This window comes from Mastigoproctus giganteus, chromosome 10 (genome assembly GCF_048544385.1).
Source record: "Mastigoproctus giganteus isolate SK-2022 chromosome 10, ASM4854438v1, whole genome shotgun sequence".
NCBI classification, from domain to species: domain Eukaryota; kingdom Metazoa; phylum Arthropoda; class Arachnida; order Uropygi; family Thelyphonidae; genus Mastigoproctus; species Mastigoproctus giganteus.
This window is the reverse complement of record NC_143584.1, coordinates 209923546-209939067: the sequence shown is the minus strand read 5'-3', so window position 1 is coordinate 209939067 and position 15522 is coordinate 209923546. Positions and strand designations below refer to the sequence as shown.

General features: G+C 36.8%; 1 protein-coding gene across 1 annotated transcript in view; it reads right to left on the bottom strand.

The window, feature by feature from the left end:
• Positions 1 to 15522, bottom strand: part of LOC150079837 (uncharacterized) — a 143642-nt gene that overhangs the window by 33726 nt on the left and 94394 nt on the right. Inside the window, exons 2-6 of the mRNA XM_090383248.1 lie at positions 9454 to 9525; positions 9275 to 9346; positions 8870 to 8941; positions 8489 to 8632; positions 4814 to 4885 (exon numbers count right to left, since the gene is read on the bottom strand). Of these exons, the coding sequence (XP_090239374.1) occupies positions 4814 to 4885; positions 8489 to 8632; positions 8870 to 8941; positions 9275 to 9346; positions 9454 to 9525 (432 nt within the window). The remainder of the gene's footprint in view (positions 1 to 4813; positions 4886 to 8488; positions 8633 to 8869; positions 8942 to 9274; positions 9347 to 9453; positions 9526 to 15522) is intronic.

The following is a 15522-nucleotide window of genomic DNA, read 5'->3' as shown; positions in this document are numbered from 1 at the left end:
GTTGTGAAAAAGACTCACAAAAATTCTTCGCGTCATTGATGGGATTTGAACTCAGGTCTCTTCCATACGATGTGGGGAGGACAGTGATTATACCAGGGCACCAAACTTCCGTGTTTCTAATAACATGGCCAAGATATATTATGGACGAAGTTTCTCTCCAGTACAATGTAACAATTTGGGTTAGACATTGTTTACTATAAAATTTCATCTCTGGGAAATTCATGGTTTGGCACATTCAGTTGACCAAAGGGATGCTCGTTAATTATAACCATCCTGTACATAAGATGTATAAACTTTTCAAAACCTGATCCATATTCTGAAATGATTTCGATCTTCTGTCACGTATTCCAGTAATCACACTGCTGTCCAAAATTAAAGTTTTAACCATTAAATCGGAGTTTTGGAGGAGTATTATTATAAGAATCAGTTATACAATATTTGAAAATAAATATGCCTCTATTTTAATGAATCATAATTACAACTAATCAATCCTGCATAATTCGGGTGTTAAGTAAAGAGTATGATCACTTGTGAAAACTCTCACGAGCTGTCATTCTAGGAGTAGGTCGACCTTCCCCAAATCATCTCCTTAAAGCATCCAAGTTATGACTAATCACATTCCAGTCCAAATATCTGACTGGGCACTTTATCCGAAGACCCTCACATTCAAGGAAATCATCAACCAACTGAGAATTTAGTGAAAGGCATTATCGTCCATGAATGTGAAGTTAGAACTAGTGGCATTGTTAAAAGCCTCACAAGCCTTGGGGTTCTTACTACTTCAACTCGTGACCTGCCATCACTGTCAATAGCCATCCAGAGAAAGACTCATCAGACGCATTCTGTCTGCAGCGTGTTAGTATAAATGAGTAGTGCTGCTGCAGTACGCACTTTTATAGACTCGCCTAATTTGCATCTTCCATTTTCAACGAAAACTATAGTTGGTTTTGGATTCCAGTCCAAATGTCTGGCTAGCTACTCCACTAAAAAGTTAACCATCCTGGATTACAAGTACAGCTGGTTAACTTTCAAAGATGGTATAATTATTACTAACTGTATAACACACTACATGATCGCTGTTGAGGCTATGGTCATTGGTATTCTGAACTCGGGTGACGAACTTATGCAACAACAGCCCTCGTGGGTAGCACAGTTGGTAGAATGCCGTCCTCCCCACACCGGGTGGAAAAGACTTGAGTTCTAGGCCCGTCGATGACGTTAGGAATTTTTATGGGCCTTTTTCATAACGTGGCCGAGTTAATCGGTCTCATGTGGGAGTAGCATTGTGTTTTTTTCCTGGAAACTTCAGTTTTTCATCCAACGAACAGAAAATCAACCACAAAACGCACGCAATTTACAGACAGTATACACGAAGCAATATGGCCTTAGTCGGTGATGCTCCTAAAACCCCACAACAACAAATCCCTTCATACTAACATACAAATATTACAATCACTTAGTAATGATCTACATACTGGAACAGTACTCTTTTCGCAGGGAAGAAGAGATATGATTTTGTCTTTCGTTCTATCATTCGTTGTAATCGGGAACCTGTTTTTCTGTCTATACGTAAATACTGGCTACTGCGAGGAATCGCATCTGGTCAGAGATAGCGCAGCAACGCTTTACTTAGGAGAAGACGAAAAAACAAATTAATAACCGTAGGTGTCACGACTCGTGATGTCGTGCTGACAACCTTCCATTTAGACACTGTGAGTGGTCTGCCTGCCACTCATGGAACAGCTGAATTTAGCCACAACACGCGATCTCTGTGACTAATTGCCGGTGCTTCCTTTTAGTGGTTTTCGTAGGCACCCGAAGGACGGGTCACGCATCGGCGTAGACGGCATTAAATTGGTTTATGTGTCTTTCCTTTCACGATGTGCTACAATGTATAGTTCAAAACAATTACTGTAGTGGATACCCGATATTGATTAAGACAGGTGCAGTCCATGTATTTTTATACAAATTTTTACAGTGTAGGATAACAATTATACTAAAAATCCACATAATAAAGTGATCTGCAGCAACAAATATCAGTGACAGTCTGTACGGTGGAATTTAGCGTACCATTAATGGGAAAAGGGAGTCTTTTTAGTAAATCGAGTCTGTCGAATCATTACAGAAAGGCCGAGTGGTTAAGTGCGTAAGTGCAGTAGCACGCACTCTTTGAGTAGACCGGGGTTCAAGTCCGTGACTGCTAAATACGATTAACGTTTGCATTTGATTTATTGTAAACTCCCTGACCTGTTGGTCGAGTCGGAGTATAAACAAATGATGCAAAATCATTTTACCTATCCATACCCTCCATTGGTTTGTCAAGTTCTACTTTAAATTATTTCAAACGTTCAAATTAATTGAACGTTAAATTTATTCCATAGCAATATATGAAAGTTTCTTTCAGCAATTAACCATCCGTTGGCCAGAGCAAACTTCAGCATATTTTTTCTGCAACTAACCTTCATCAGTTTGAATTTACGATCCCTCATGTGCGTAGTTTGAGCAAGATGAGGAATCACATCAGCATTAAGATTGCTCAATCTATTCAAAGCCTTAAGAACAAAGTCAATCAGATCACCACGCAGGTGCCTAGTTTTCAGAGACTTCAGTTTCTGGAGCCCATCTTTGTAAGAGCAGTCCTTTGTTTCCCTCACCAATTTCATTGTCCGCCTCTCTACTTGTTCCAGCAATTCTACCTTTCAAAAATGAGGCCTCTACACCTGTATGCAGTACTTAAGGTGTAGCCTGAACATTGCCTTGTGTAAAGAGATAACACTTCCTTTTCCCTGCTAGCAAAATTCCTGTATATCATTGACAAAACCCCATGAGCTGTCCTGGCAACCTGTCTGCATTGCTCAGAGAACTTCGTATCTGACTGTACAATAACCCACAGGGCTTTTTTATTCTCCACTACCCTGAGTGCAGTACCACACAGTTGATACATTACTCTGCGATTACTGATACCCATATGCAGTACCTTGAATTTTTCAATGTTAAACTACAATTGCAATTTCTCAACCCATCTGCCGAATTTTTAGACCTTGTTGCAGTCTGCGCGGTAGCACAGTGGTATCGTCACCGTCCTTCCCACACTGGGCGGAAAAAGCCCGGGTTCGAATTCCGTCGATGACGCGAGGAACTTTAATGGGCTTTTTTCACTCCGTGGCTGAGTTAGCCGGTCTCAGGCGTAGATAGCAAGGTTCCCCCCAGAAACTGGGGTTTTTCGTCCAGCAAACAGACAAATCGACCATAGAACACACGCAATTCACAGACATAAGACACAGCACGGCATATAAATTTAATTATTCGGGTGGCCTAAATATAATATTTTGGTTTTTAGACCTTGTTGCAGTAGAATGCTGTCATTCCGGTCATCAACCACCCTTTCAACCTTTGTATCATCTGCAAACTTAGACATTAAGCCTGATATATTTTCCTCAATATGATTACTAAACATAGAAAACAGCAACGGAGCTAGCACCTACCCCTGGGGGACTCCACTAATAACATTGGTCCACAAAGAGCAGTGTCTATTGATTACCACTCTCTGTCTTCTCCCACTCAACCATCCCTTCTATCCATTGTAGCAACTTATCCTTAATGCCATGCTGCTCCAGTTTGTACAGCAATCTTTTATGTGCAACAGTATCATAAGCTTTCCTGGTATCCAATCAAATTGGTGATACAAGATCTCATCTGCCACGAGTCTGATTAGTTCATCTGACATCCATTTAGTTCTTAGCCTTGAACCATTTAAGTCTAAGCCTTGGTGTAAGAAATTAAAGTCTCTCTATTTATCCTCACTTATTCTTTCTCTTATCCTCAAATGCTAGTTTCGTTTATCCGCAAATTCCGGTTATCCACGTCAATTACGTCAAAATAGACGCTCTCAAAAGTTTAAAGCAATATCTGTTTCTACTACTACTGATCACATTTTAAAGTGGGTTCGATTGTTTTACGCTTATTTTTCAAGTGAGTGTGTGATTATTTTTAAAATTAGTAACGATTAATAACAATAAAATCCATTTTTACCAAACTCCAATACCACATCTTACTGTATTTCCGATTTTTAATACTCACATTCACTTATTCCAGTTGTATTGAAATCTGTAGTGAGTATCGTGGGTGACACTAACCACTAGCAGTCTGTCCACTACAGCAACAAGACTGAAGTGGACAGACTGTTGGCGTTAACGTATGGTAAGCATTGTAACGCAAGGTTGGTGGTGCAAATCAAAGGTCAGCGTGATCACTGATCCAGTAACAGAAGAAAAGAAGGACCATTAAAAATTTCTATTAAAAACAAACATTAAAAAATTGAGATCCCTTTGTCTGGTCTTGACTCAGATTTGTCTATTACCATCCGCTTGTGGCAAAGATTTTGGCTGAAAACCAGTCTGCCCGGCTGAAAAAAGAAAAGATGAATGACAACACTCTGGATTTGTTCGTATGGTTTGAAGCTTGAAGGGATTATTAGTTGGATCTACTAAATTTGCTGTAATTGGAGCACTGTAAATCAGCTGTTGATATCGTCGTGCTAAGTTAGGTAGTTATAGCTCTGATCAATGACCTGGGTCATTAGATAATTTGGCTACGGAGTCGGAATTAGACCTAAAACCTCCCCAGGGACCTATAAAACAAATTGTTGAAAATTTGGTGTCCATTCGACTTTTCCTTCTCAAATAATGCTGGACCAACTCAATGCCTCTAAAAATATCACAAAGTTATAAGTTAAAAGTAGTTATAAAAAGAGTTCAATTTGAAAAATACAATATCTGACAATATGGAAGAATCTACATTACAAATTACTTACAGTATAGCTAGTTTGGTCAAATTCTGGAATGTATTATCCGAAATATGCTCAATTTTGTTCTCTCCTAGATTTCTGTAATTAATAGAAAGTAATTTAGACAATCATTAAATAGTATTCGTAGGAGGGAAAAAACTAAACAAAAATTCAAATAAGTTATATTACCTAATATAAAAACATAATTAAGAATTACACGGGATTGAAAATTACGTTGCTTGCTCTGTAGGATAACTTAAGTTCAAAAAGTATACCCATTCATGCGATCTTCGAAGAGTGTCATGGTAATTCAACAGAGAATGTATAGCAACAGGCAAATATCTCAACACCTTTTTACATTGACCCCAAAACATGAGAGGTTGTTGAAATATGCTACAGTCTTAATGCAATGGCATTAGGGTTGGGAAGCCAGCTGGAACTTGTTAAACGTTGACATTGGACCTTAATTCTGAAGGTTTTCATTTTCAGGATTTAATCCAGAAGTAGTTCCCAAGAGCAGGCATAAAAACTGTCATATTAGGGCCACCCGAGAAGGAACACATTGCCCATGTGTAATATGTCCATAAATTTCCGGGTATGAAAATTTTCTGTGATCGATTTACCTGTTTTTCTGGATGAAAAACTCAAGTTTCTGAGGGGAAAACGTTACTCTCCACACCAGAGACCACTAACTCAACCTCCGAGTGAAAACAGCCCATAAAAGTTCCTCCCTTATCATTAATTGGATTCGAACCCGAGACTTTTCCTCCAGGGTGGGGAGGACGGTGATTATAAGTGTGATTATAATCACCATGATACCCGTACAGACAGAGAACAGACATGGAAGGGATAAATAAGGAAGACAAAAAGTTTTCCGAGTTTGAAGGTTGAATTGCGAATGGACATTAACTGGTTGCGGCACGTGTCCCGATTGGTTTGGAAGAAAGATGTGGGATTGCACATGCTCATTTAGACGAATAATGCCCATGAAAATATCTGTAGAAAAGGAATGAAGCAGAGATGGCCATGAGTTTGCAAGGACTCAATTAACCAGCGACAGTGCTCTCTTTTCGGATACGATCTCAAAGATTAAGAAAGGTTCTGAGAGCACCATCCCTGATGTGGGAAGAGTATTTCCTGAAAGGAAGGGGATGTATTTGCAAATCGTTCGGCGTTAACAGGTTCTCAAAAGAAAGAAGTTACTCTAAGAGAAAGAATTAGAGTTAATTTAGGAAGGCACTTTTTTTATCAGTGCCATAAAACAAAGTGGTTTTTCTAACAACTTTGTTCTTTGCAAACAATTTTCCTAAATTCTTCGACTGAAATACAGATAAGTGCTGATTAATAAGAATTATTCTTTTATACTATTATGGGTCAGTTCACAAATTAATAAATTTGCAGCAACCACTGCCGTTTCAGGAGATGAGCCCACAGGATCCCGGTCTCAAGACTCGACTTTGAGGGACCACAACTTCGACAAGCAAATTGAAAATATAATAGATGAAATTTATTGACTGACAAAAAAAAGGGATAAATACAAAGCAAGAGAGAGACAGACAGAAAGAGTGAAAGAGATAAATAGATAGATAAATCAGCGAGTAGTACTCGAACTGACTCACCAGTTATGCTGTAAATTAAAAAATGAGAGCACGAGTTACTCTGCCACCTTTTTTAAGGTCTCTGTGCAATTCGTGTTTCCCCCATTACTGCCTCCTCTGGTTGAAGCCCCAGACGAATTGTCGTTGGCTGAGTGTCCGTATCAGATAACAGCTGAGACAGGACGGTGACTAATCTTACAAAATTTGATGTCACCCTCCACGATCCATCGCTTCTCACGGGGTATCAGGATGCTACATTGGCTAGACGTCTCTGCTTTCCTTGGCTCCATTCAACTGTCAGGGAACCGTTTCTTGATAAATATGGGTAAGTTGAAATCGATTTTTCCTCAAACTTTCTGCTTGGTCGAGGACTCAGATGCTGAAACAAGTTATCGGGTTTTACATCAAAGAAACTAAGTTTCACTTCTTGTTTCTTCGTGTCTTTGATCTCGTGATATTGCATTCTTCGTTGCCAACATTCGGACAAATCAAAAGTTTTCGATCAAAGATTAAGATTATGAATCGTTTTACATTTGCTCCATTCACCCTCCGATCTCTTAATTTAAGGTTTAAAGGGAATTAATTATGCTAAGTGGAACTGGATGTATTATTTTAAATAATAATCTTAAATTATAAGTATTTTATAAAAGTAAATATGAAACTAGTAAGAATATGTCACGGGATTAAGAAAACTGAAAAGGTGTTAAGGGATTAAGGTGGGATTAATACTAATTTTTAAGAGATTAAGATGGGATTGATGCTATTTTAAGAGATTAAGATGGGATTGATAATAATTTGTTGAGGGATTAATTTGGGATTGATAATAATTTGTTGAGGGATTAATTTGGGATTAATAATAATTTGTTAAAGGATTAGAAAGATATTAAGAAGGAACAGTATTATTAATATTAATATATCAATATAATCAGATAGGGAATAATTGAGATAATGGTTTAACGTGGGATAAATAATATGTTGACGGATTATGATGGAATTGATAATAATTTATTGAGGGATTAGAAAGATATTAAGAAGGGACTGAAAGAATGTGTCAAAGTATTAATATCTCAATATGATCAGATAGGGAATAATTGAGATATTCACTTACTTAATGGTTTAATGTGGGATTAATAATAATTTGATAAAGGATTAAGATGGGATTGATAATATAAGGGGTTAAGATAGGATTAATAGTTAAGGGATTAGAAAGATATTAAGAAGGGACTGAAAAAATGTGTTGAAGTATTAATATCTCAGATAGGGAATATTTGCGATATTCACTTACTTAATGGTTTAACGTGGAATAATTAATAATGTATTTACGGATTAATAATAATTTGATAAGGGATTGATAATAATTTGATAAGAGATTAAGATGAGATTGATAATAATTTGTTGAAGGGTTAAGGTGGGATTAATAATAATTTGTTCAGGGATTAAGATGGGATTGAATATAATTTGTTGAGGGATTACGATGGGATTAATAACAAATTGTTAAGGGATTAGAAAGATATTAAGAAGGGACTAAAAGAATGTGTCGAAGTATTAATATCTCAGATAGGGAATAATTGCGATATTCACTTACTTAATGGTTTAATGTGGGATAAATAATGTATTGATGTTATAAGATGGGATTGATAATAATTTGTTAAGGGATTAAGATGGAATTGATAATAATTTATTGAGGAATTAAGATGGGAATAATAATAATTTGCTAAGGCATTAAGATGGGATTAATAATGATTTGTTAAAGAATTACGATAAGATTAATAATAATTTGTTAAGGGATTAGAAAGATATTAAGAAGGGACTGATAGAATGTGTAAAAGTATTAATATATGATTATTAAAGTGTCAAGGGATTATGAAGGGACTGAGAATGATCAAGAAATTAAAAGTGAATTAAGAATGCATCAATCATCCAATTCGAAATCCCTTTTAAAGATATTTTTGGACTATGTGAAAAACTAGAAAATCAGCTGGAGATACGTAAGATATCCATTTACTATTTATTCTTTAATATCCGTTGCGAAAAATATTTGCAAGCTGAGTACAGTATGCAAATTATAAGAATACGTAATAAAGACACAGTAAGAGAAACTCACAAGGCTTCTAGTTGAGTTAATTCAGATAAACCTAACGCTGGTACTTCTCGGAATAAATTTCCATCAAGCCACAGACGTTGAAGTCCACGAACAGATGCGAAACTGCCACTTGGTATGACCATCAACTGATTATCTTCCAGATGTCTGCCATGAAAATAGAATTCAGATAAGAGAATATGATAGATATAAGAAATTGTAGACATGATAAAATATATAATATATTGTTATATAAGCAATAAATATAAATAATTTGCATATCTTTATTTTATTTCTGTAAATTAGTGCGCGTTTAGCTCGTTAAGTGGTAATTAATCGGGATATTGAATTATGAAAGGCGTAAATACAATAAAACCGATTTCTCATCTTTATGGCATCACTTACAGTGTCTCCAAGGCAACCAGAGGCTGAAGAGATGCGGTAGGAACACTTCGAAACTTGTTGCCATGCAAAGATCTGGAAAATAAACCGAGATATGTAGACTGTTCTACCAAATATGTAACTAATAGTGTACAATTCCTTGTAAGAAATTAAAATACAGTAATAAAAATTTATCATAAAGTAGTTCCAGCTGTGCAGCCCCATCACTTAAATAATTAACAATATTAGTCTTTAAGGCAATCACTGTTTATTGCCTTGGCTACTGAATCAGCTTATTGTTCCTGGGAAACCATTAGCCTCTTTCCTTTTATGTCATAATTAGTCTGACTTGTTCTGGCCCTTAATTAATTAACAGTACCCACAAACAAAACATACACACGCTCTCCATAACTACAAAAGAAAACTTACAGGGAACGAAGTTTAGAGAGTGCTGAAAATACATTTCTGGTGATGTTTCCAAGGTGATTGTTGCCAAGGTTACTGAAAAAAAAAAGGAAGAAAGTATCAAGTTTAGGTTCGTATTTTAGTAAATATAAAATGCGCAATAATAAAGTATAAATACTGGAATTGATCTCTAAAATACTTACAGGTCCTGAAGTTCTGTTAGGTTCCTGAAGGTGGCGCTGTCTATAGACGAGATATTGTTGTCACTCAAGTCTCTGAAATGATAATTAGGAATAAGAGGTTGGAAATTTTTAGATATAATGATATTTATACTCTTTTTTTATTGTTTTGTGGTGTTTTGTATAGTAGTGAACAAAATATTAGCGGTACCTAATGCAAAAGTCTTTATATAAACAATATAATCAAATTTTTATTAAAAACATATTCTGGACTATGGTGATCTATATCTGGGATTATAGAATAATTAATTAACACGATATTAGGGATGATACGTTATGGCTTTGAGTTTAAGGGGTCTTCGTAGATGGGTATTTATCTGTGAAAATTTAAAGAATGTAGGTGCTCCTCGTTTCCATTTTTAAGAGAGAGGAGAGGTCTTTGATCTCCAACTATCGATCCATTTGCATTATCAATTCTCTATTCAGTATTCTTGGGTCAATAAGTACTTTTTCAAACTTTTAATTTTATAAAACTTGACTTCTTTAGGAGCACGATTTTGTTAACGCAAGCGGTCTTCTCATATTTAAATCGATGATAATGTGCACCATCCTGGAAAGCCAAACCAAAGATTAAAAAGGAATAAATTTAAACAAAATTAAAGAGGAAGGGAGTTGTTTAGAAAAAAAGTAGTAAAAAATATCCAATTTGAAATAGGCTGATCTGTCAGACCTAAATTAAGACTAATTATTTTGGTAATGAGAAGAGGATGATAATGAAAATTGGTCAGAGGGAAGAGAAAGATAAAATAGTAAATGTAATGGATTGAGTAAAGATAAACGGCCTAAGAATAAAAACAGCAAGTTTAAAAGTTGAGAACAAAGAATGAAGGGAGAAAAAAAGAACAGAACAAAGCTAGAAAAGCTGAGTTCCAGTGGAACCGCTTAGCGCAGTTACATCTTGGGTACAGAAGCTGGAGATAAGCAAACCCCAGAAAAGACTTTCGCTAAACAATCTGAATATTTATAAAATTGAAGGTTTGGACGAATAGGAAAAGGTAACCTCTCAGAAATAACAGATTTCATTTTACAATTTGTAATGAGTAAGGAGTTATTATATTCGAAAGAAAATAGACTCAATGATCACTGAATTATAACCATCTACCTAATACTGTGTTGGGCCACCGTTCGCACAGATATCAGCTGCTATTTGCCTAGGCATTGTCTCCACTAGATGTCTGAAGACATCCGTAGGATCTGCAACAATGGCGCCTGCAAGGCTTTCTGGCTGGATGCCTTGCAGCTGAGAGACTGCGTAATTGGTGAGCATATCCAGATACACATTCGTGAAAACAGTGCACTCAACAAAGACGGAATGAAGGACCAATTATCCTGTAATGCATTGACCACACAAGACATTTATCTTTGGACTGCTCCGATTATGCTCCCTTAGAACGTGTGGGTTTTCGAATCCCCAAATACGGAGTTGTCTGTTTACCTCATGGGTAGCACAGTTGGTATAATCGCCGCGTCCCCCTTAAAAGGGTTGTTTATTGTATTTTTATGGGTATTTTTTACAACGTGGCTCAGATAGTCCATCTCAGCCGAATGTAGCATGGTTTTTAATCCTGGTTTCCTTGTAAACCGTTGACTTCGATATCTGTAGTTGGTGTGAAGCTTGTCTCATTGATTTCTTGGTGGCCGTGCGAAAACAATTTGATTGTTTGCCACCATCTTATCGGAAATTGATGGTCTCCCAGTGTTCTTTCCCTTTTCCCAAGAATGTTCTCATCCACGATTCAATTAACTTCGCATCAAGTGGATTTTTAACATACTTCGGTCGAAATAATCGGTGAACACTCACAGCAGATTTTCTTTTTTGCAAGTCAAACACATTTTGCTTCTCTGTCAGAGTCACCATCTTCACTGAAACAGCTGCTACAGCTCTCCTAGTGATAGATACGATAAACAAAGAAAAAACCGGCGCAAAAATCTGCGTGTACGTGCTTACCTGAAAAAATAAAAATGGATTTTACATTCTCCATCAAAAAATAACAGTGTGCTGTAATGTTGTTGTTGTTGTAGGGTTTTAGGAACATCAGTGGCTAAGGCCATATGTACATTGTCTGTAAATTGCGAGTCCACAGGGCGATTTTCTGTTTGCTGGATAAAAAACCCGAGTTTTCGGGACAAAAAACCATGCTACCCTCGCCTGAGACCAACTGACTCAGCCACCTTGTGAAAAAGGCCCATAAAAATACCTCTCGTCATCAACGGGACCCGAATCCAGGTTTTCTCCAGCCGGATTCTACCAACTGTGGACTAGTGAAGAATTAAGTAGAGAATTGGTTTTTCAGGCAATTAACCTTGAGGAGTAACCTTTATGTTTTGGTAATTTAAGATATTTTCGCGGTGGTGAAGTTAAATATAAAAAACTGGATGGCTCAAGATGTTGCCATTTTTTTTGTCTACTACTATACGCTAAAAAAAAGTGTCGCATCTTCAAACCTCAGAATCAATATCTTCTCCTTATCAGAGCTTCGTATGACGTAGAGCAGTATCACAAAAGGCAGTAAAAGACCTCAGCGCATCTCCTATTTCAAAGAGGAGAAATAGTAATGGACCCGATATTCACCTTCACGACATTAGGTGTAATGTAGAATAATATCTTTCGTTCTCATAAAACGATACTGTACATTAGGGCTTTAATATAAAGAATGATGAGGTAAAAAGAAAGGTGAAGAATGCACAGCGAAATCTTTAATGAAGCTCCAAATACGAAGTCTTTCCTCAGTATTGAATTCCAATGTCTTTTGTCATGCGAAGCTACGAGATTTATTTCCAGATGCCAGACGTAGTTAGTGGGAACCCAGAGAAAAAGGACTGAAGGCACTTTTAATACAACTTGGGAACTTTTGTGATCACATATCTTACTTCGGGGAGAGGTGTCATGTCTCGAACATAATGGTCCCGACCAAGAAAAATGAACTTGTAGGATCGGTATTTTGAATAGGTACAGATGTGAAAGATGACAGATTGCAGGAAGGGAATAGTCGATACTTGGAGAGAGTTTCTTCCTATATTTTAAAATTTCTTATTTCTTTCAGAAGTTGGTTGAGACTGAAACTAATTTATTCCAGATATTTTTAAGTACGTTTTTCATTCTTAGCTTACTGGAAATATTTTCTTCAGAGGAAAAGATGAGAATTGTAAAGGCCTCGTGGGTAGCACAGTTGGTAGAATCGCTGTCTTCCACAGACCGGGTGGAAAAGACCTGAGTTTGAGTAACGTCAATGACGTGAGGAATTTTTATGGACCTTTTTCACAACGTGGCCGAGTTAGTCGGTCTCAAGCGAGTGCAGATTAGTCTTTTTCTCGCGGAAACTGGAGTTTATTGTTCAGCACAACAGAAATTCAACCACAGAACACACGCAATTTACAAACAGCAAACACAGAACAATATGGCCTTAGTTGCTGATGCTTCTAAAACTGTATTACAACAACCGAATTGTGAAGTAGCATTTCGAATCAGAAAATTCGATAGTTCTGCCATTAGTCCCATGAAAGTTCTGAATAAACTTGTTAATGGTAGTAATAATCCAGACCAACTGATTTCTGAAATTCATTTCAATTTATTTGTCAGAAGAGATCGTGAGCTTCCTATTCCAGCGTTATTGCTGATTCATTACGGATAGATTTACGAGGTGTGGTAATGAAGTTCTCGGACTAGTGCTGTTGTGGTCATCTTCGATGAGTCTGAAAATAAGCTAAAGTGATACGTTGCAGTTCAAACTTCATCCAACACATTGTAGTACAAAGAATGTCCAATAGATTGAGAGGTTACAAGTAACAACCAATTTCTTTATTGGGGTTAACGTCCCTGTCACGATTTTGCAATGGAGTAAAGAACGAATTTCTACTTTTTCTTTAAACTGGGAAATCTGCAACAGAACCATATGAAATGTTAAAAACTGTTTATGGTAATGAAACGTTAAGTGGTACCGGCGTGTTTAAATGGTATAAGCGGTTCAAAGACAGACGTGAAGATGTTCGCGATGATCCAAGAAGTGGGCATCAGTCAACCTCTCGAAATGAGGACAGAGTTGCAAAAGTTCGTGAAATTGTTGCAAGAGATCGTCATTTGACCCTCGCAGTGATGGATGATGAGTCAGATATGAATGAGACGATTCGTCAAATTTTGCATAAAGATTTAGGGAAAAGGAAGATCAATGAAAAATTTGTACCCCACAGCCTCATGGATGAGCGAATGCAACGAAGAGGGTCATTATACGAAGACTTCATCCAGACTTGTCAAGACAATCGTAATTTCCTCGACTGTATAGTCACTGGAGATGAGTATTGGATGATCCAGTACGACCCAGGGACGAAGCGTCAGAGTATTCAGTGGACTTCAAAATCATCACCAAAGCCCAAAATATTTGGTTTACAGAAGTCCAGGAACAAGAAACGATGCTGATCATGATTTTCAACAAACAGGTTATGATTCACAAGGAATTTAACCTGAAGGGGACAGAGTCAATGCAGTGTTCTATGTACAGGTGCTTCAAAGACTATTTTGTTCTTGTTGCACGACAACGCCCCACCCATTCAGCACTTGTTGTGAAGATAATGAAGAAAATATTAAGATATTATTATTTTTTTTTTATTAAACTATTTCGTATTGTAAGGAACCCAACAAAAAGAATAGTTGCATAAATATAAAATTGCAAAAGGCAAGCAATCACTCTTAAAAAACTAAAAGTGGGTCCTACTAATTTTTTATTTGATTTCAAACCAGTTTCCTTTACCACTAGATTAACCTGTATAATGGGTTTCTTTCTGAGAACTGAACCACAAAGTGCATTAACAAGTTGTATGCAGGTTTTTTGGAACATGATATGGTAAAGTACATCCTCATTTACTACAGCCTCGACCCATATGAACATCGCATGGATGAATGAATTAATTAGTTTTATTTATTTTCAAAAATACTTCTCCTGCTCTCCTTCAAGTTACATAAGAGTTTTTCGTGGTAAACAGCATCAAAAGCTTTACTGAAGACAAGGTAAGGTAAATTGAATGAATAATATAAGAAGGGGGTTCAAAAAAGATTTGTATCCAACCAGAAGTAGTTGGGATAGAAAGATGAATTTTTTTTTTTTTGTTTGGTACATTGAAATCTCTATAGCAACCATACAAATTTTGGTATTCAGTTCCTTTTTCTGCAAGGGAAAACACCCAAAACAATCCACAAAGAAATGGTCGCTGTTTTGGAGAAGACTGTCCAGGTTACAGTTGCACATTGGTATAAGAAATTCCACAATGCCCAGCAACTGCTGTAACAGAAGAGAATGTTTCAAAGTTTAAGGCATTAATCCTGGAGGATTGCCCTATTAGCGTCAAAGAACTAGATGCAGAGTCTAGTGTAGGGTCTGTGGAGAATATCGTCCATTAACAGTTGCATATGAGTAAAGTGTTTGCTAGATGGGTTCCCAGACTCATGACCCTGAAGAAGAAAGAAAGGGCACAATGTTATGGAGTATGTAGAAGCAACTCTACTTTTTGGTAAATAAAAATAAATGACTGGGCTGGATTTAACTGATTAGAATAAGTCGATGCATCTAAATCCATGACGCGTTGGTATTTGTGTCTGTAAATTGCAGTTTTATGAGAGAAAAATCCTAGCAACCCTGGCCCAAAAATCAGAATAATTAGAAACTTTCCAAGGAAGCCCATCTCAGCCAGTTCTTAACCACTACGCTAGTCTTGAGGACTCTTCATGCTTGTAAATGGACCTTGTAAATGCTTATCTGTGAAATAAAATAAAGAATGTCATTTCTTTTCATTATTCCGTGTAATTATTCAAGTACTTTGTGGCAACACAGGATATTTGATACCGCTTTACAAGTAATGGAAAAATAAACAAAACAGGTTAATAACAACCTTATTGTTCGCAAAAACAACAACAAAAACCGCTTAACAAAGGCGGTCTGTAGTTTTTAGAAGTTAATCACCACTTTAATGTATTCTTTGAAGTTGAAAGTGCAGGTGAGTGGCACTTTCGGGTCAGTGACCCTTACCGGATGTTCTGTAAAA